This window comes from Augochlora pura, chromosome 4 (assembly GCF_028453695.1).
Source record: "Augochlora pura isolate Apur16 chromosome 4, APUR_v2.2.1, whole genome shotgun sequence".
Lineage (NCBI taxonomy): Eukaryota > Metazoa > Arthropoda > Insecta > Hymenoptera > Halictidae > Augochlora > Augochlora pura.
In genome coordinates this window covers 21,546,449-21,566,320 of record NC_135775.1, presented here as the reverse complement: position 1 = coordinate 21,566,320, position 19,872 = coordinate 21,546,449, and the positions used below count along the sequence as shown (strand labels likewise).

The window sequence follows — 19,872 nt, the reverse complement described above, 5'->3', positions numbered from 1 at the left end:
TTTAACATTATATAGTTTACAACGTTGCATTTCTCGCGTATAAAATTCAAATATTCGTGCGAAACTATTGGCCGAATTCTATCGTTTCGTCTTGTACAATTTTTATTACAAACACGATCGCGAAGATTTATTTATCGCTGAATTTATGTGTAATAAAATAGTTTTTCTAACAAGAAAAGTATAATGATAAAAGCTAACTAGTTTCTCTTTTCGTTACATGTATATACTGTTGTATTTAAAAAAAATAGTGAACAGTGTAACAGTAGAGATTAAATATCTGTAAAAACATCAAAAATTTTAATGCAAAAGTATAGATTGAAACAAATATTCTTATACAATAACTTTTCTGACGCTTAATAAACAATAACGATATTCGTGATCGTAAAACAAATAAATTCTATCAATATTTCAAATAATGACTGAGAATACAGACTCAGTAGTTCATTATTAAATTATTAGCAACACTGTTTCTGCTGATTCTAGTTCGATTTAATGTTTAAGTCTCGCCTAATTTTAAAAGCGTCCTATGTCAATAGTCTCCTTAAACAGTAAATACTTCTTTAATCTTCTAACGCGGTGCACTATCCTGTTTACGCTCTGCGGCGTTTGGCATGCTTTATGGAAGCCCATATAAGCGGATACAACGGTCCACTGCATAGGCATTCATATATTTAATTCATTTCTGGCTTTATCTCGATGGCTGCGCTTATTCCAGATGCGTTTTATTACACAAAGAAATCACGCTGAAGTCTTCTCTTGTTATTCTTTTTTCCCTTTATTGCGTGCAGTTATCATGGTTTCCATAAAAAAAGGATTCGAGTTACGGGATTGATTTAACTGTTCGCGAATTAAATCAAGTAATTTTGTGAAACGGAATTAGGCGGGAACGATTCGTACGAGAGATATTAAAGCCCCGGTTGCAGTTCCAAGTCTTTTTATTTATTGTGGTTACTCAGTACGACGAAATTTACTGTGTAAATGCAACATATGCGCGCTTATTAGTTTTCAATAAATCTCATAGTACAAAAATATACATTCTTCAATATAATAATGTCCTTTGTACACGAACATGCTACTATTCGAATAGTAGAAAATAACATTGTAGACTAATCTCAGAATTAAGAAGAAAAGAAAAGTTTTGTCAGTATTAGAATTTGTTTCATTACGTCGAGCGGTCTCTAAACATCACTCGTTAGTCTGATTAAACCAAAAAATAAACGGTAATCATAAAATGAAACGTTAAACAAAACGAATATAATATTCCTATCACAAAACTAAAAAATAATTAACATGTGTTATTTGTACATACTTGTTTTCGTTAAATAAGTAAAGCGTTTTTATATCCGATCCGGATACGATATGTGTATACTTCGATCTAACGAAAATAAAACTTAAATACAATACTGCAACAAGTAACACTCACATATTTATCACGCTCGAATAACGTTATCATACGAATAAACGGAATGATTTCTTTAACCTCTGTTACTGAAAAAACAATATTTTCATCTTATAATTATATAAAAATATGATAAGAATAACTACCGAATTGCTAAGTTATTATTCTTCAGGTATAAATGCTCCATTCCCGGATTCCACTTTTAATTGAAGCGGTGAATTGGGAGTGGTAGTGTCCGGACTTTCATAGCCAGAATGAACTTTATTATTGTTTTCTCGGTCGTCATAACTTTTCGAATTTTTCGTCTTGATTCTTGGCTGCTCTTGGGAAACTCTTGTCCTAGGTTCCTTATCGGGATCGAAATGACTTTCAAGAATGATCAATAAATCTTCTATCTTCTTCTCGTCGGTCGTTGTTCGTCTTTCCTTAATTAACTTCTCCAAGCCTTCTTTCTTTCCGCTATTCCAAGCTGTCTGTAAAAGGAGATTGAAGAATTGATCAATTTTGGATTACTATTTTCATCACTTTAATTAATAATTAATTTGTTCAGATACTATACTAACTTCTAGCTGGGCATAGTCGATTCCCGCTTCGGCGAGTAGTCTCCGCAAGGGACTAGCATGTTGTCGTTCACGACGATTCATGCGGAACAAAACTCCAAAAATAGGTTTTAGAGTATTTTGACGTTCAAACACTATTTTCTGTTCTGAAACAAGGCCATCGCGTTATGCATACAAGTTCCGTGTGATTACATATTTTCATTTATATATTTTATAGAATCTAATTTATATGTATACCTGCATACTCTTGTTCTTCAATTTCTATTGGTTGAACAAATTCCCTAACAAATTCTACAGTTTGATCTACAGTACTGTCAACATTACTGTTACCATTTGTTTCATTTTCACTTTTATGTTCTAGAGAACTTAAATGCTGTACTATTTGAAGAGCTAAACAAGCTCTATCTTTTGCATTATCTAATTCTCTTTCCTTGAACAAAAAAGATAATGTTAAAGTTATCTTTTAATACGATATGCATTTTAGGTTCCACGAAGAGCATTTAATTCATCAATTTAAAATACATTAAATTTAACAAATTATAATTTTAAAGTGTACAAAACTAAAATATCTTACTTGATTAAACAAGGTTTTTGATAACGCTCTAAGAGTATGTGCGCGGACCGTGCTTGTATACTTTGCTGCAGCAATATCATAGCCATTTGCAAATCCTTTAACTGACTTTTTAAATCTTTCCAGAAGATTATACCTTTTCAAGGATTCAAGCAACATAGCAGGAATAACTTTACGCGGTTCGTGATAAACTAATATCACTCCATCTGTTTTAGAGCCTATTTTAGTAATAGATTCCAACCAAGTTAGAAATTCTGTCAATGCAGATATCTCACTTTTAGCTTTTACTACCTGTAAAAGTAATATTCAGCTCAATATTATGAAATATACACGTAATAATTTTAAAGTTCATTCTACAATTTTATAGTTACTTTATTAGTTTTGGTATTTCTGAGAACACGGAACTTTCCAATGGTCACAACTTTCATGTTGTGCCTTTTCGTAGCAGGAGGGTCAAGGTTTTTATATGGCATTACATACTGAGAGTAAGAGTCACGAGGAGCATAACAAGCTATTTGGCATATTTCGTCTATAACTTTTTTGCCTGTAGTATCCATGTCCCATCCAACTATTTGGTATTTTCCTGGATTGATACCAACTGTGCAGGACTTCCTAGTAGGACTGGATTTTCCATTTTCCATTACTGTTGTCGACACCATTTTGTACAGTTACTAATCTGTAAATAAAACATAATTAAATTATGAAAATTATTTATATCGCTTGTATCTGCAAAAATTATTAAGTTTGTTTTATATTAATTTTAGTAGAAGATATTTAGATAGTGAAATGATAAAAAAGAATGTTTAAAACAATCACCGAAATTAAATCATTAACAAACATATGTAATTGGTAAAATGCCAAAAACAAACAGTTTATGATAATTAATAATATTTCAGCAAGAAAATTTTAATATTTATCATCATAAATAAAAAGCAAATGTTATGAAATGTAATAGCGTGTACAGGAAATGCAAAATTATAGATTTTATATTTCCCGATGAAACAAATGTTCGAACGCGCATGTTCTTGAACTAAATGCACACGTAATGCGATGAAGACATGATTCCGGAATTCCGATATTAAATCATACGTTTCTAATTTGAATTTGCCGTAGGAAAATATTTTGAACTTCCACGTGGTTTTTGCACAAGGGCAAGATATTTTGGTACGTGCGTAGAACAGAAGATCACAAACACAGGCAGAGCAAACTTGACCTTGAAATACGATACAGTACACAAATACTCTTGAACAAAGAAACTGATAGCTAAAGATACATCTAATAATATCGACTCTCTCATCGCGCATAATTAAGAAAATTATCGTTCGCCAAAAGCAATAGCAACAATTCATGGTTGCACACACATTCGCGAGTATCGTCGAGATTCTACGCCAGTATCTAGGAGATGCACATTGTAGACCTATTTAAAACGGTGACGAGGATAAAGTGATAAAAATATTTACCGGAAACGAGGAAATACCAATCAGACCCACGTTGTTTGGAGGCAATCAACATCAGCCGTAGGAATGAAAAAGTCCTCGAGAACGCGCGCGCGAGAGAGAGGAAAAATCGTACAGCACTAACGATAAGAAAAAAGTCAATTCGCTTAACAACTGGAACACGCACCCTGTTGTTTTTTCATCAACCGTACACGACTATTTAATAAGTATATCTAATCCGTACGATGCCTTTCGATTCCGTAACGTTCACACGACGCGGTTGTTGTAAGACGACGTGCTTCTTGAATAGTGTCACGTATGTATGTAAAGCAGATATTCTCACCGCACGTGGGTCGTTCGCCATTCGCGTTGCTTCGATTTCAGCGCTTCGATTGACTCGCGGCATTGGCAACGATTACTCACCGCTTTGTGTTCGTCGCTGACTTGTTTCTCTACAGATTTCTTCCTATGACACTCGTCACGAACCGACAACACTAACAATCCTTACCAGATACTGGAAATCACTGGAACGCGACTAGAGTCATTTGAACGCACGTGCAAGATTGCCAGTAAATCGCCCGCTCGCGAACCTGCGCGTGCGTTCTTGATTCTTTGGTCACGTGGCTTGAATGTCACTACAGAATGAAGGAAAGGCGCTAAAGCGGTGTCCACAAACAACCGGAAGACTGCGCTACCGTATGTACAATTGGAGGCAGAAACGCAAAATATCATCTAGTTTCTGCGAGGTGATCATGGCAGGATCTATGTGAATCTGGTGCACGTTACTACACTCCTTTATCCCGATTCTTCGTAACTTAATGAATATGAAAGACAACGAAGATGACAATGGTAAGCAAAAGAGCTTTTTCAAGGTGTCTACATTTGTTATCGAATCTCGTTACCAATATCTAATTGAAGTGGTACAGAATGTGGTAACGAATGTTCTGATGCTTATACATTGAGGAATGTAAGTCGCGACTAAAGTATAGAAACAGACCAATTGAAGATGTAGATTATTAGTAAAGAAAGTTTGGTTCTTACGTTGAAATTCTTAATTAATGGCGGCGATGAAAACGTCACGATATATGCGTGGAATTTTCGATGTCATTATTTATTACAAAAATTGACGATCACCGGTTCATCACCAGCAACTGTGTGAACGTAGTTTTATGATTGTCGGTTTAGTAGACAGTATATTTGCTGATGCAGTTGCGACTAGATTGAATCGCTTCTGGATCTATTTCGTTTTAATTTGCTTGTATCATTTCAAATTAGGCGTCGCTTTTGGTGAATAGGACGAAGGAAAGCAAATACAGGAAGCATTTCGTCACTTTGTGACTATGTTACGAACTTTTTGTAAATTATGAAAATGATTAATTAGTTTCTAGTAGATTGTATCACTGATTAGGAACAAAATGTTTGTAATTATCGCCGTTGCCCGCAGTGCTGTCGGTAATGCAGGTTAACACGTTTTTACGTGTTTTTAATTAGTGCCACCTGCACCAAAAAACAAAACATCAGAACTTGTTGAATCTGTTTAGAGCTGCTTGGTTTATGGTGTTCGATATATCGCGAAGTTAGCCGACATATGTTGAAAGAAATGAGTAAGTTTGTTTGAAATGAGCGATAATAGTTTATTTTTCAGTTTCTTTGCACACGTTCAACATTGAGGCACCAACTATCCATTGAATCACCTGTGTATCATTCCCACGTATTGTGTAGTGATTGTGAGGTTGTACAACATCTCAAGGAAATATTTATATGAAATCAGTGGTTCCTGAGGGATCAGAGGAAAGATTCTACAAATTCAAGTTTCGCAACCATTGAAATTTGGTAAGTGCAACTCGAATACTTTACCAACAAAAATCAAGGTTTTTAATACCTAATGAGATTATTAAATACTTTTTTTCAGGTTACAATAACTTATTAGTTATATTAACTAAATTTTCGAAGTACAAAGAACCTTGGACAATTTTTTATATATAGGAAAATATATTTTTATATTAACAGGAAAATGTCCAAGGAAAAAATAATTCTATGTGAAAGAACGAAGTTTTGGCAGAAATCGATAGAAGTTTGTATAGGTAATAGTATGTTACCAAGGTAAAGACGAATTCAACGATCTAGTAGAACGACCTTCGTGTGTCTATGGGTTTTCACACGTTTATTAACGTCTATAGAAATATTAGCGTGTCTAGGAAGAGCACTTAATAGGTGAAATTATGAATAATAGTAAGCATACCCAAGTCATGTTTCTGTCGAAAAAGTCCGCCGTTCGAGTATTAACTATCGCTTATCTAAATTTTTATAAGTTTATCGTACCTCACACATGGTTAAGGTGCGTTTTTGCTCTTTGCACTCTAGAAGCGAGAGGAAACGGTTTATATCTACTCCATATGCAGTACTATCACGAAAGTGCCGTAATATAATGGTCAACATAAAGAATCCGAATTTTACCGATGTTCCCTAGTCAGGTATTATTTCGGCTGTCTGCGCGAAGTTCCATTTGCACGTTGCAATGTGCAAAATTGTTGACGGTAGTGATAAATTGGCCCGCGCCGCTTATCTCCCGTTATCTGTTGTTTATCCTTTTTTAGAACGCGGCACACGCTTTGTAGTACTGATAAATTGTTTCAACTGGGTCATACGTTCGTCATAACTCTTTTTTGTCTTGCCGTTTAGACGGCATTCCCGCCGCAAAAGTGGTCCCGAATTTATCGGACTCTCCCGTAGTTTTAAACAAGAAGAAAATTGAAAAATCAACTGTGCAGTCGACCGTTCAGCGTAGTGAACGGTCTTTTTCTGTCTCTGGTTGAAACGTTACGATGCGCGTTTCCGCGTGTAGAGCTGTAATTGCCGTTATTAACTTCATACTCTGTTGCATATATAATAAATACCATCTTTTTTTAGACGTTCTCAAGATACTGTTGCGGCACGAAGATGAAGTGTAACATCGAAAAACTTTATTTCGATTGAAAGCATTCCCATTTATAAATTCTGATACTCTAAGCGAAGAATGTCACGCTTCATAAAATTGCTCGCATGGTATTCGTTGTCTTATGATAAATTAATACAGAACTTTCAACAATTAGAAGAGTTTCACTTTATATAGTGTCTGTTTATCACTCGATAATTGTACCAATGCTTGTAAGTACGAGAAGATTAGTGATTCTTTAAATGGAACGTAATTATGTTGATATCTTAATTACTGTGATATATCAAAAGCGAACATAAATATCTTCTTTTAATTAATTGTTTGAATAGAAATGATTAAATTACGTTATTAAAATTATTATTGTTACTGACAAATTTATTCAGATATCTTTAGTTGTGGAGCATAGATTCTGAAGAATTGTTAAATAATCGCCGGATAACGATACATGGATCATCGATAAAAATTGCGAAGCATGTAAATGTGCTTGCGATATAACAATAATAATCTGAAGCTACGAATATGTTGGAAGTTATTTTCTGTTGTAACATCCGTTTTTTTTTCGGACTAGCCAGAAAACCAGAAATCTCGTGATGAAAAAAATATTAAAATCCGTTTGCAACATTCCGCGTTCACCGCTTGGTTAATATTCAGGCTTGGTTTTGCTATTTGCCCACGTGTCCAACAGTTTCATATCTGTATTCTGATAGGAAATGTTGACGCAAAGAAATTCTATTGAAACAAATGCATTTGGCGGGGTCGAGGCGCGGTATAATTGATGTTGCACGGTTGTTTCGTTCCCTGTTTGCAAACTGTTAAATGTCAAATTCTATTACGGTGAAGAGAAAGGCGCATGAGTGTGCGAAAATAACGAACAGACCTTAAATGTTCGCTAACTGCGATAAGTATGATGAAATCGCTCGATATCTTTGGTGTAGCATTTTTGATTTCAAGTGGCAAAAAATACTAAATAAATTGTGAAACACAAGTTTGCTTCCAGAGATTGATAATTATGAGAGATATGGGATTGATTTATTGATACTTTAGCCAAAACTGTTCAAAACTCAACTTTCCAAAACTCAAGTTGTACTTTAACAGAATTATATGTATTTATATATATTAAAATTAAAAAGTGATTCTCTAATATTCATATTTCGCACTTTCTTATCAATTCTCAAGTGTTATTTCTATACTTTTAGTTTTCAAATTAAAATAAAATTATTCACGCACGAGACATTTGTAAAGAGATTTTCATTAATGTAACATTTCTAAACAGACTCGCGATGCAAAGTGTACAAATTAATAAAATGTACGAAAATATTGAAAAACATATGCCATTAAAGAATCACTTATTTGTCATTTCGAAATAATTTCTTCTAAATTATTAAACAATCCAAATATGTAAGTCTCTCGATAATCTATTGTAACTGTGAAATGTTTCAGGAACTGTTACGAGAATAAACAATTTCCACCAAAGAATTGCGCAATGGCGGTAATCAGAAGCTAGAGGAATAGAAGATACTCACGCTAAATACGTAACAACGCCGGGATCGTTTCACAGAAACCGTTCGATCACTTTCTTCGCCTTGGATCTTCAAGATCATTTACAACAGAATGTCCGAAAATCTTAGCAGCACGAGCCAAAGATTCCGCACTCGTAGTCTTGATTACTTTACACTCGCAACTGTCGTGGATGCCCCGTGTAACGTGGCCTAGCGACTTTGTCACGGATATTCGGCAGTCTATTGTTTTCCGTTCGTTTCCGGTCCTCTACCGATCGTCACGCATTATCTTCATCTCCTTCCCGCTCGAATCCCACGATTCGCTTTTGTTCTTTCTCGTCGCGTTCGCCTGTACCTCGACCTGCCTCTTTTCGATGGTGGCCCTCTCGTTGTCAGCTGCGATCGACTTCAACCTCAACCACGTTCAGATCGGACGCACCCCACTGATAACAATGCACCCAGATACCGCGAGATTCGCACGTACACGCAACGTGTCTGATACTCGAGCGATATGCAGCGCGGCGAGATAATGTTGCATCGTCTGGTGGCCGCGCGCGCGATACGCTTCTCGCGCCGCGACACTTCGCTCCCTAATTATTCGACGAATCCGGTCTTTCTGGGCTTTCCACGAAGACACGTCGAAAACAGAGATAACGAACGCTCCGTGTTCCGACGATATCTGCCGTCTCCATAGGATCTCCGATCATGTTACGATTACGCGTAATTGCGAAATGAGGGGGTTTTTCTCAATAGTCGCTGCGATTTTTCCGATTAGATTAGATACTGTCGATGGTTTTATTCTTTTCCTGCTTCCTTTTGTGTGTCTTTAATTAAAATCCATAATAGCGTTGTAGGTTGTTAGCGGCTATTCTGTGATTAAAACATTGTAAGATTTATTAACTGAGACGTATTAAACGCGACCTACGAGATGGTTATAAATTAAATGGTTCGTCATCGTAAGGGTTTCGAACTATTTGTATTATACAATTTCTATTTCTGTTCCGAGAAACACTTGTTATGGTTAATAGATTACTTACAACGAATGAAGGCATTCATGAAAGATTGATGATGTAGACATTAACATACGTGCAGTTGTATGTTTCTTTTTATTATTTGCGCACCAAGGACGGAGAATAGCCGCATTCGTGAAAGATGAATGTTCAGTATCCTCCGATCTAAAGTACAACCATTCGCGTCGTTTTGCATGAAACTAGAATAAAATAAAAATGTATTTCTTCTTTCAATGGTTTCGGTGAACTGAAAACAATGTAAAAATGCTTTGAAATTCTTTGCAACGACTGTCATTGTTCCGCGTTACTGTTATCCATTTTTGCCGCAAACGTTCATTAAATGAATGATTTTTGCCGCAATTGTCTACTAACCAGCGAAGAAAGCATGTTAACTATTCATCGTAGTTTTCGGTATCAACGTTTCCAAAACAAAAAAAAAAATACGCGCGCAGAATATTATAAAGCCTGCCGATACATAATATCGTGACAGAATTTACACGGTGTATTGCGAATCGAAAAATACACGCGGCGTGGCAGCGACGCGATCTTATCGCTTCATTGCAATTCTGGAAGTCGCGCGCTTATCACACAATACATGAAATCGTTCACAAATTCTATTATCGTGTCCAATAACGCGGATCGTGCTACGGCATTTGCATGCGCGCCACGCAATTCATTGAGTTTTGCTGGTAAAAATTATCAATGATACGGCAAGATTGTGAACGTATCGATTCCGAAGTTCACATGTAACCACCGAGGGGAGGGGGGGGGGGGGGGGGGATTGTAGGGTATCGGCGGAATTTTCTACTAACGAAAATTACGGATCCCGATAGTTCTGTTCACGGGCCCGCGATGCTTTCTCTTCGGATTACATGCAACGAGGCTGCTTTTCACTGCACATTTTTTAATATATGCAAGGTCGCATTGTGCCGCGGATAAAGCGGGACCGATGAATAAAAGAATGTGCAGTATCGTTGTTTTCCCTTTTTCCGGCATATAGGACTTCGATATATTCTTTTTTTTTTTTATTCATCCGATCTCGTAGCACCATAGAAAACACTCGTGTCGATCAAGGGGGAATTCTCGAGTTCTGAATGCGCGATGAAAGTCTATATGTATACTCGTGCGACAACAGAGTTATAACAATAGATACGAGACCGCTGTGTTCGAAGAAAATAAATATTTTTAATCAATTGTTCTCTCTCGGAGATTGTAGAGTCATTTTCGAATAGTATTTATCGCGGATTGAAGTGATCTCGAATCAATAGAATTATTTATTGTTAAACTGCAACGTGCAATGAGTCAACTAGGATTTCGCTAGAAAGGTGATTCAGGGACTGCGATTGTTGCTCGCGTTTTTAATTGAAACCGGAAAGATAAAGCTTATCCCTCACTATTATTGTGTAGAGTTTACCGAAACCTAATTCGTCAAACATTTATCTTCTCGATACGAAGTATGAAGTAACACGTTGCTCGAATTGGTAACGTGATAACGACGCATATAAATAAACCAGAAACGTCCAAGGATTTACCTTGTTATTATCTAGAAATAACGAGCTTCCGAATGAATTCCATTGGTGTTAGAACTATGCATTAGAAAATATCTCTGTGATATTGGATAAAATTCGTTGGAACGAAATTTCATTCAGATTAAATGTAATGTTAAATAATCAAACTTTTTCGGCCCATAAACGATCTATAGACGTATAGTTTACCACTGTTTTCGGAATACTACGAAATAAACGGTACAATTACTTCGCGTTCGCCGTCGTCAAAGGCTTCATCAAGTGAGCGGAGGCAAAGATTCTTATTTCATAAGAAGGCTTCAGCACTTCAAAGAGTGCAACGCTACGTTATGCAAATAAATGCACCACTTTGAGCACCTGTAGTGACGTAAGAATTCGCTTTCTGTTTGATGCTGCCGGTTCCTTAGAATCGTTTTGATATACCAAAATTATTTGTGATATTCTTCGATCGAGGAAAATGTGCAACTATAAATACTTAGTGAATTAATATTTCGGTCGGAGCAAAATTGATATTTAAATTGATTATGAAGAGGTCTGTCGAAATTGTTCGTTCGAATAATTCGAGAAAGTATTATGGAAGCAATAAATCGACAAACTATGGAACACAATATTTTATATCGTGTTTAATTAATTCAATTACTTTTTGTACGAATCTCTAAATTTTTATAGTTTCGAATCAAATTGTATTCGTCGGTCTTTATCTTTAATCGGTCATCCGAATGCGAATTGTTCAACTCTGATTAGAACTAACGAACCTAACGAACTAAACTTGCGTGTAGTTGCAATTTGAGATAGAATAAAACTATTAAAAAAAACAAGAAACGCCAACAAATTATCGTCGATCTTTTAGAATGATTTAAGAGTGAAGTAACTATTTCTTGCAATCGATGCAGACAATTTTCATTCTGCATAAAAATCCACAGTCTGGTAATTACTAAACAAAAAAGTTAATCTTTCTAGGTGAATATAAATGCAAATAAAAAAGACGTTCGTATACTCGTTCTCCGGAAAACTAGTCTTACATCTCCGATCGGCTATCAAAGCGCCCGGTTAACGAGCCTCTATTAATTTCTGCGACACAGTATGCAGTCGCAGGGCCGAATCACGTGTGCATTTCTGGTGTGTAGGTTCGATAAGAGCATGATTTGTCGGAGCTCCGTTGGCGATAAGGGTCGGTTACACTTCGACCTGCGCCGCGAAAATAAATGTTTCTCTCGCGGGACGTCGAGAAATCGGGGCTCGTGTCATAAAATTGCTCGCACGTCAGGCGGCTGTCTAGATTCGTAATCCCGTTTTCTATTCTAATTCCTACTCATCGCCGGCAATTTATCAAAGCCGCGCGATAATAATGTTTGCATAATGAGTCGGTGTTTCGCAATTACGAATGATAAATCTCGACTATTTATGTATACGCTCCATACGATAATAAAACAAATTACGCGAACTTATTCATGTTTCCTGCGGTCGTATCTCCATCTTGCGTTAGGGTCTTTGCCGAATGAGCTATTGTTTTATCGCGCGCGTTCGCCAGCGTGCAATTAGTTGTACACGTGGGAAGAACGTAATTTCTTGTTAGAAAGATTCGTGGAATTGAATAGTAAAGTTGTAGAAACAAGTACGCTTGTACCCAAATTGCGGTTCAACAATGATTGATGACAGTTCGGCTGAACGCAATTAGGGATAGTACATATTCATTGATTTATCATCGCCGCACGTTCATTAACACGTCGACAGCAAGTGGATTTTCTAAGCTTCGCATAAATATTATTCACATGGCTCGTCGTCAACATAAATATAGATAGACGTGCAAAGTACACGCTACGATATATGTAACCTTGTTATTAATTAACGATTATCAAAGAAAACGATTAATGCGCTAACTATACGATAATATTATTACGTTATTAGTGATTTTCCTTGCAGAATAATTCACGTGTCTGATGACAATGTCCGGAGGTGTTAATAATAACGCTGCGTTGATTAGTGTTCGCGTAGATTAGAGTCGTCGCGCGATTAAACGCAATTAAAAAATGTAAATCGCGTCTGTAAAATGATCGTCGAAATCGTAGAAACAAGCAACTGTAGTTACAAGACGATACCGTAACACGATTCCAAGGCGCATTGTATAACGCAGCTACGAGGTAAATAACGTTGAATCGCGTTTCCTTTGTAAATGCATCCTAATTCCGGATACAAATTGGTGCTTTTAGCGACATTAAAATGGTCCCATTAATTGTATACTTGATATATTTCATGTGCCCGGGCTTGCATAGTAATGACACACAGATATATAAATTTACGTTTGCGCCGAAGAAACGCCGCGCAATTTACAATGTGAATTATTGTGCCCTGTTGAGAATGACGAAATAAATTTCACCCCATCGTTCCGCGAAGGTTTCCGTTCCAGCGAAAGTATTAAAGGTATTAAAGGTATTCAAGTATAAAACACGCGATATTTAATAAAAATAAAATATTAAAATCTATCAATGAACGTAACATTAATGACTTGACCGTGGGTTAATATTCACAATCAAAATTGTCTGCGTTGATGACAGAGAAATTAAATATAAATATATTTCCTTTTTAAATAAATTTAGTAACTTATTTCGAATAAATTGACTGATATAAATATTCAAAGAACTGCTGATACACCAACAAGTAAATCTTGGTAAGACTTCTGCAATTTCCTGCAATTGCAGTAAATTCCCCGTCCAGTGATAAGAAAATGTGTGTTTGCTTACACGCATGCATGGACATTTATCTATTTTCTCTGCGTCAACAACGTTGTCATCGTTCGCTATACTTTACACAGTGTTAACCGCGGATACTTGTTATTCGCGTCGTATGTTACGTTTAGACATCCTATCCGATGTTCGTTCATGAATCTCTATTGAAATTAAATTATTTATTTACGTATATCGGTTAAATAGTAGTGACACATGTGTGCTCTAGCAATCAAACTAAACAATTCTAATAAATCAAATCAATTCTATTGAACAATTCATTCGACAAGCTCGACACTCTATTTATCAAACATAATAACAGTAATTGTGCCATATCTGAAATAATCTCGATAATTATCGTATATGTTATGAAAAACGCCGAACAATCGATCTCGCACTTCAGAAGCAAACGGAACGTTAATTAGCAAAGTGTCCGACATTAACAATCACAATTTTCAGTCAAGACCAGAAATTAACCGTCTCGCGGCAGACAATTACTTTCCACGATTTATTTCTCGAATCGGAAATGTGGCTTCTCGCCAGTTTTTCGTCGGTTTTTCGTCACATTTTACGAGCGTGCTTCGCCCGCAGAGACAGTGGTAACACGGGTCCTATGAAAGTCCTTTAATCACTATTTATTTGTCGACTATCCGGAGGCGAGTGGCGGCCGTCGGCTCTGCATTTAAATGCGATCAATCTGCAACAGCAAAAACTATTCTTTCGTTCGCTCGGCGCGACGGTCGGAGCATTTGCCACTGGTTTAATTAAAAGTCGTTACCGGGAACGCTTGAGTCAATTCAAACAGAAACTTTAATCACTTCGCGACTACGTGGACACGGAAAGAAAGTTGCGATCTTTGATCAATCCACGGGAAAAGTTCCGTTTCGTCACTTACACCTTCCTCTCGGCGTCGCGCAGTGATCTAAATGCCATTATAGCCGAGAGAATCATTTTCGTCCACGGACTTCCCTCTACGCGATGTATTGAAATTATCTACTACGACGCGTTCGAAGATTTATCGTGCTTCAAAGCGACAGCAGGATAAAAAGTAAACATTTAATTCGTATAAAATTTCGTGGCTTTCTTTATATTGTTCTAGCTTTAGTTTTTAACGAGTTTTTCTTCTGCGACTGAATGCTGGTAGATCAATAACAATTTCATAAGTTTAGTACTTAAAGAAATTGATTCATTGGTACATTGATGTGGACAAAGAACTTGGTCGAAATGCGAAACTTGATGAATTCAATTTCACTTTTGACAGGGTAAAACGGGTTATCAGCCCGAGCGTGCGTTGGTGTGTTGGCCGGGTTGCAACGTTTGGCAGCGTTTCGCCGTGTAACAGCCGGAAATTGGTTGGGTCTCTTCTTAATCGCGCGAAGACAAAACGCGCTTGTATTATCGACTTGTACAAGAGATGCAACGTGTATCTCGTTACGGTATAATTAGCACGCGGTGCTGTACATTTTCCAGCTCGGAGGGATGGTGTGCATCGCGGCGTGTGTACCGGCGCGCGGGGCGAACATTGCGACCGGGCAATATCGTGCCAGGTGGAAATGTTACCACGTCCACCACTCCCCGGCTCTCTCATCTTACTTTTCGCATGCTAATACGGCCGGCGGCTTTGTTAATTTTTTGAGTAGACCGTCCGGTTGCTCGTAAATTTCCTTTGAACGCGTAATTACTCGTTTCGGTAACTCGCTCGTATCGCGCCCTCTAAGCACTGCCACCGTTTCCTGAGAAATTATTTCACACGTTCCACGTTCACCGTTTGTTTCGCTAACAGGCTCCGCAGAGCTGCCCGGATGCTATTTCATTAAACGCAACGTATGCCCTTTGCGAAACCTGAAAGATACGTCGCATAGAAAGGCCATAGATCCTACGGATGACGCTCTCCTAATACACTCTGCAAAACAAGAGAGGCATGCGCTTGCAACTTTTTCTGAGCCGGATGACTTGAATCTTTTCTAGATGGTGGAAGGGTTATAGGACAGCGACTGTATAATAAATATATCTTTAATTTTGTTTCGAATTATGAATATCTTAAATTATTTCTCCAATTACGATTTCATTCGAGAACTGTATTTCGAATCAATTCTGCGAATAGAATTGTATTCGAAAAATATTTATAAAATGTATTCTTCGACTAAAATCGTATCGGAAAAAAATATTTCGAATCAATTCTGCGAACAGAATTGTAAAATCGACAAATGGCGTTCCGCGGCGTCCAAAACGCAAGAATAAAAAGAAAAAAAATGGGCGATTTTTCATTTTGAGGAATGCATGAGGGAAACGTCTCCATGTTTGTGAAATTTGTACAAAAAAAAAAAGAGGTGGGAACGATAGAAATGTTATTTACGGTTATTGTAGGATGTTCGGCAATTCGTTGTGCTGGAATTTGATTTTTTGTCGATCTCGAAATATTGATCTGCCTGGGAATACAGCGCGCGTTTTCTATTATGACGGCTGTCCCTTTTGTTTCGTTTCCCTGTTACATTTTTCGATGTACGAAGATTGTATCGAATTTCATTGAAAGAGATCGGAATGGGAAACTCGCAGCTGAAAATTCGCGAAAATCTCTATAGATTTCGCTTGCCCACAGAAATATTCAAAACGACGGGGGCTAGATAACGATCCGCGATGGACGTGACAGATAATATTGTAATTGACCGGACAGATGCTTTCGGTGCTTCGTGTATAGCCGGGCCGCGCACGTGTTTCGGACGGATTTAAGTTATCTAAAAAAAGAATTTATTCGACGATAAAACAAGAAATCGCTTTATGCTTCATTTGCTACTGGTTTCGCGGCTATCGGTGCCTTTTTTTCAGTTGCCGCAATATATTTTTTATCTAGAAACTCGTCGAATACTATACAGTTTCACAGATAAAAATCTCGTAGAGCGAGATTTAAAGAATCTAATTTTTCGAGAATTTTCTTAATAATTTTCACTGTTGCAATAAAAGGAGCCATTTAGGAATTTCTTTAATAATAGCAACTCCTTTAATAACTTAATCAAAAATAGCACTTTTGACTATTTAAATTCCGCTACTTTTGAGATCGCCACCGCTAGCTTTTCGAATAAATGCATCGGAATAACAAACGATAGAAACGAACGGCAAATTTGTCAAGCTATTAAATAAAGCATATTGGCGCGCTTCACGAAATATTATTTTAACGCAGTTTCGTTGTTTCGAATAAACACGACGAGCCGCTCAATGTTTAAACATCCCGTGCGTTATTGTTCCGTGGACGAGGTTTTCGAGCGTGAGCGCGTTCTTTCGCAAAAATTATGCCAACGTTTCGCCAGCGCGGTGCAGCTTCACGAAGGGATTGAATAACAGGCCGCCGATACCGTTGCGCGCCGCGCGGTGTTTAATTGTTAAAGCGGACCCTGTTCAGGTTCCGGATCAATGGTCACCCACTAGAGATTTTAATTGGCGACCTGATAAAAGGACAGGTTTACACACGAAATCCTCGACTGCGGGAACTGCGTGATACCGGCACGCGGAAGCCTCAAATCTCTGATTAGGCAACTAGCCCCGCAGCCGAGCTCGTTTTATAGGCACCGCTCCCGGATATTTAACCCCTTGCGCGCCGATATTGGTTCATTTTGACCCGGCGGTTGCGCCGGACAACCATCTAGGATACGATACTTGGCGTCTTGTCACCATGAAATTAAAGTGTCTATTACGTATAATGGGAACAGAGATACCGTAGCAGGCTACATAATTATTTGAGGGTGCTCTGTTTTCCAAAATTTACCGTTTAATTACACGCGTAAATACTGTCGATGAAATTATATTTAAATACACAAGCAAGTTGTGACAATTATATCACACAGATCAAATTATTATATTATCATTTATCAGATCAATATGTCAGTTTTCTTAATCTCTTTTCTCGTTACAAGTAATAGCTCCTTTTTAACAAGTTAAAACGGAGCGTTTTATCGATTGTTTAATAGGCCAGTCCCTCTGTCATCTAAAAACGCTTCAAACGATTTAATCGATTGTGAGAGAAGTTAAATTGTTTTAAGAGGCGTGCGAATAGTTTTACGGACTACTCCGCACTTGTTTGCGCTGCATGTATTCCAATAACTAGGAAGCGGCGTGATCCTCTCGGTTAACTTTGCGGCCGATTTCGAACAGCGACCGGTCTCCTCCACGCAGGCCGGCCATCTCGGCAGCCTGTGCCCGCGCGCATTGTCTACATGCCGTTAATTCGCTCGCCGGTTGCCGGCACGTGGATTTTATGTGACTTTGCTCGCGCGATTACCGCGCGCCAGAAATCTGCGATTACCGGCGGTGGCCGATCGTTAGGTCCGGGGCGACCACTTGTCCGCATAATTGACTCTGCACATTTTTTTTCCTCCCCTCCCACCCCCCACCCCCACCCCCCCAGCCGTTTCCGCTTTCGTACCGCCGCCGCCGTCGCTATTGTGTTCCCGGTACCGTTCGTAATCATTCGACCGATAGCAGGCACCAAGTTTACCGGGTACAGTTATCCTTTCGGTTCTCCCAAAGACCCACGCGTGCCTAATGCTTTTCTACTGGAAACCAGACCGGGGGAATGCTCCGGTAAACTTCTCGTGGGCGGATAACCTTCGGCATTCCGCCATCGAATATCGATACCTTGAAAATAGAACGATACCCGTAGATTTTTAGACCCCCGGCGAGCGTCCGTCTTGCCGCGTTGATAACTTAATTTGATTTTTTGGCCAGAGGTTATAATCGACGTTCCCGCGCGCCGTTCCCGTTTCGATGCTTCGCTGATGAAATCTGTTTCGTTTGTTTGGCATTGCATTTAGTCGATGATTGAATTATTTTTTTGATTATAAAAAAAGGCATCGTTGATATAGTCTTACTTTTAAACATATTTCTGAGTCTTTAATTTTTCAATTGAGATTTCTTTTCTCGGTATCTGTTTATTGAAAGGCTAACAGTACTAAAATGTCCTTTAAAATAAATAGAATTAGACAACTCGCCTTTTTGCTATCTTTGTCTTAAACAAAGTGTCCCATTCACGGCAGTCCCGCCGTATTCCAACCATCGCAACAGGGACGAGAATTGCGACGAGGCGGTGTTCGTTCTTTAAACCGTGTCTTCCGCGGCAGATACGATACGACGGTGTCCGTTGTTATTTTATACAGTCGTCATATTACGGAATTAATGGATTACTCGGCAATGCGAAGAAGCGTAGCGAACATTTAATCGAGAGGAACTTTCAAGGGAGTTCGATTCAGTGGAAACGGTCGACATGATTTTCAAGGCGACCCGTTTCGACGCGGTCCGTTTCAGCGGCCAAGTTCAACCGATCCGATTTACAACAAAAGAAACCGCGCTCTCGCGCGCCGCGCACATATTATCGCGTGTGCAAAGCCACTTCTCCGCCGCGCGCCGTCTTTTATCTAACGCGCCAGTTGTTCTTCGTTTGCGCCTCGTCGAAGCAAATGACTCGATGAAGCTCAGACATCGTCGACATGGTTTGCTCGGTTTCGTGGACTCGCGAGCGGAGTAAAGAGAGGGGGGGAGGAGAGAGACAGAACGAGAGAGAGAGAGAGAGAGAGAGAGAGAAGCAGAGAGAAAAAACGAGTCTCATTAGCTGCCGCGAGCTTGACATTTTCCGGTCGAATCGATCGACAACAGAAATGGCCTCTCATACATTCCGCTGAAAATCGGCAGTTTTCTCGATCGAGAGAAATCTTAGCCTCGGGAATACACCCACTGCAACCTATTTGTTCTTCGAAACTCGCAGGTGGAACGAAGAGAGATATTATTATTTTAATCAATTAATTAACGCGTGTCGCGCATTCTCGATGCTGACGTTAAATGAAACATAAAGTCCGACGAATGCGCTTTTGCACCGAATTTTTAGAACATCGGAACTTTCATTGAATTTCGTTTCATTGGAACATCGACTTTGAATTAAATTTGATTTACCTTAGATCAGAGTTAATTTTATTTTATTCATTTCATGGTATTCATTTTCTTCAGGTACTATATTTCGATGTTTTATTGTTTATATATATATATATACGTTGTGGAACGTATTAAGTTCGATTATTAAGTTCGAAGTTTTCGCGCTTGAATGATTTTTCGTACAGCGAGAAGAAATGGGGCATTAGGTATCCTCGTTCACCCGGAACATCCCGTTCAACTATCGCAATTATGATGTATGAATATTATGGACGTGGAACTGAAATGTATAAGGAAATG

At 38.3% G+C, this 19,872-nt stretch overlaps 1 protein-coding gene and 1 long non-coding RNA gene across 6 annotated transcripts; one reads left to right on the top strand and one right to left on the bottom strand.

The window, feature by feature from the left end:
* Positions 1 to 917: 917 nt before the first annotated feature.
* On the bottom strand, positions 918 to 9,092 carry Exu (maternal protein exuperantia). 5 transcript variants are annotated; one of them, XM_078178610.1, is made up of 6 exons: positions 8,425 to 9,092; positions 2,902 to 3,206; positions 2,534 to 2,821; positions 2,197 to 2,389; positions 1,963 to 2,105; positions 918 to 1,872 (listed from the first exon to the last, which is right to left on the bottom strand). In XM_078178610.1, exons 2-6 carry the CDS (start codon positions 3,187 to 3,189, stop codon positions 1,561 to 1,563), a joined length of 1,224 nt encoding a protein of 407 aa, XP_078034736.1. In that variant the 5' UTR covers positions 3,190 to 3,206; positions 8,425 to 9,092; the 3' UTR covers positions 918 to 1,560. The 5 variants fall into 5 exon arrangements, with proteins under 5 accessions (XP_078034736.1, XP_078034737.1, XP_078034739.1 ...); XM_078178611.1 differs by lacking the exon at positions 8,425 to 9,092 and adding an exon at positions 4,390 to 4,535; XM_078178613.1 differs by lacking the exon at positions 8,425 to 9,092 and adding an exon at positions 4,310 to 4,527.
* On the top strand, positions 4,708 to 8,044 carry LOC144468850 (uncharacterized). Its single transcript, XR_013493879.1, has 3 exons — positions 4,708 to 4,815; positions 5,600 to 5,799; positions 5,879 to 8,044. It is a non-coding gene; the product is annotated as an uncharacterized LOC144468850 (long non-coding RNA).
* Positions 9,093 to 19,872: the final 10,780 nt, after the last annotated feature.

What these genes read in the sequence shown, in the direction of transcription:
- Exu (XM_078178610.1), bottom strand. Translation starts at nt 3,189, where the DNA reads ATGGTGTCGACAACAGTAATGGAAAATGGAAAATCCAGTCCTACTAGG. An exon ending in CAAAAACCTTGTTTAATCAA is followed by an intron (nt 2,390 to 2,533) that starts GTAAGATATTTT and finishes TTTTTGTTCAAG; the next exon opens with GAAAGAGAATTAGATAATGC. An exon ending in TCGACTATGCCCAGCTAGAA is followed by an intron (nt 1,873 to 1,962) that starts GTTAGTATAGTA and finishes CTCCTTTTACAG; the next exon opens with ACAGCTTGGAATAGCGGAAA.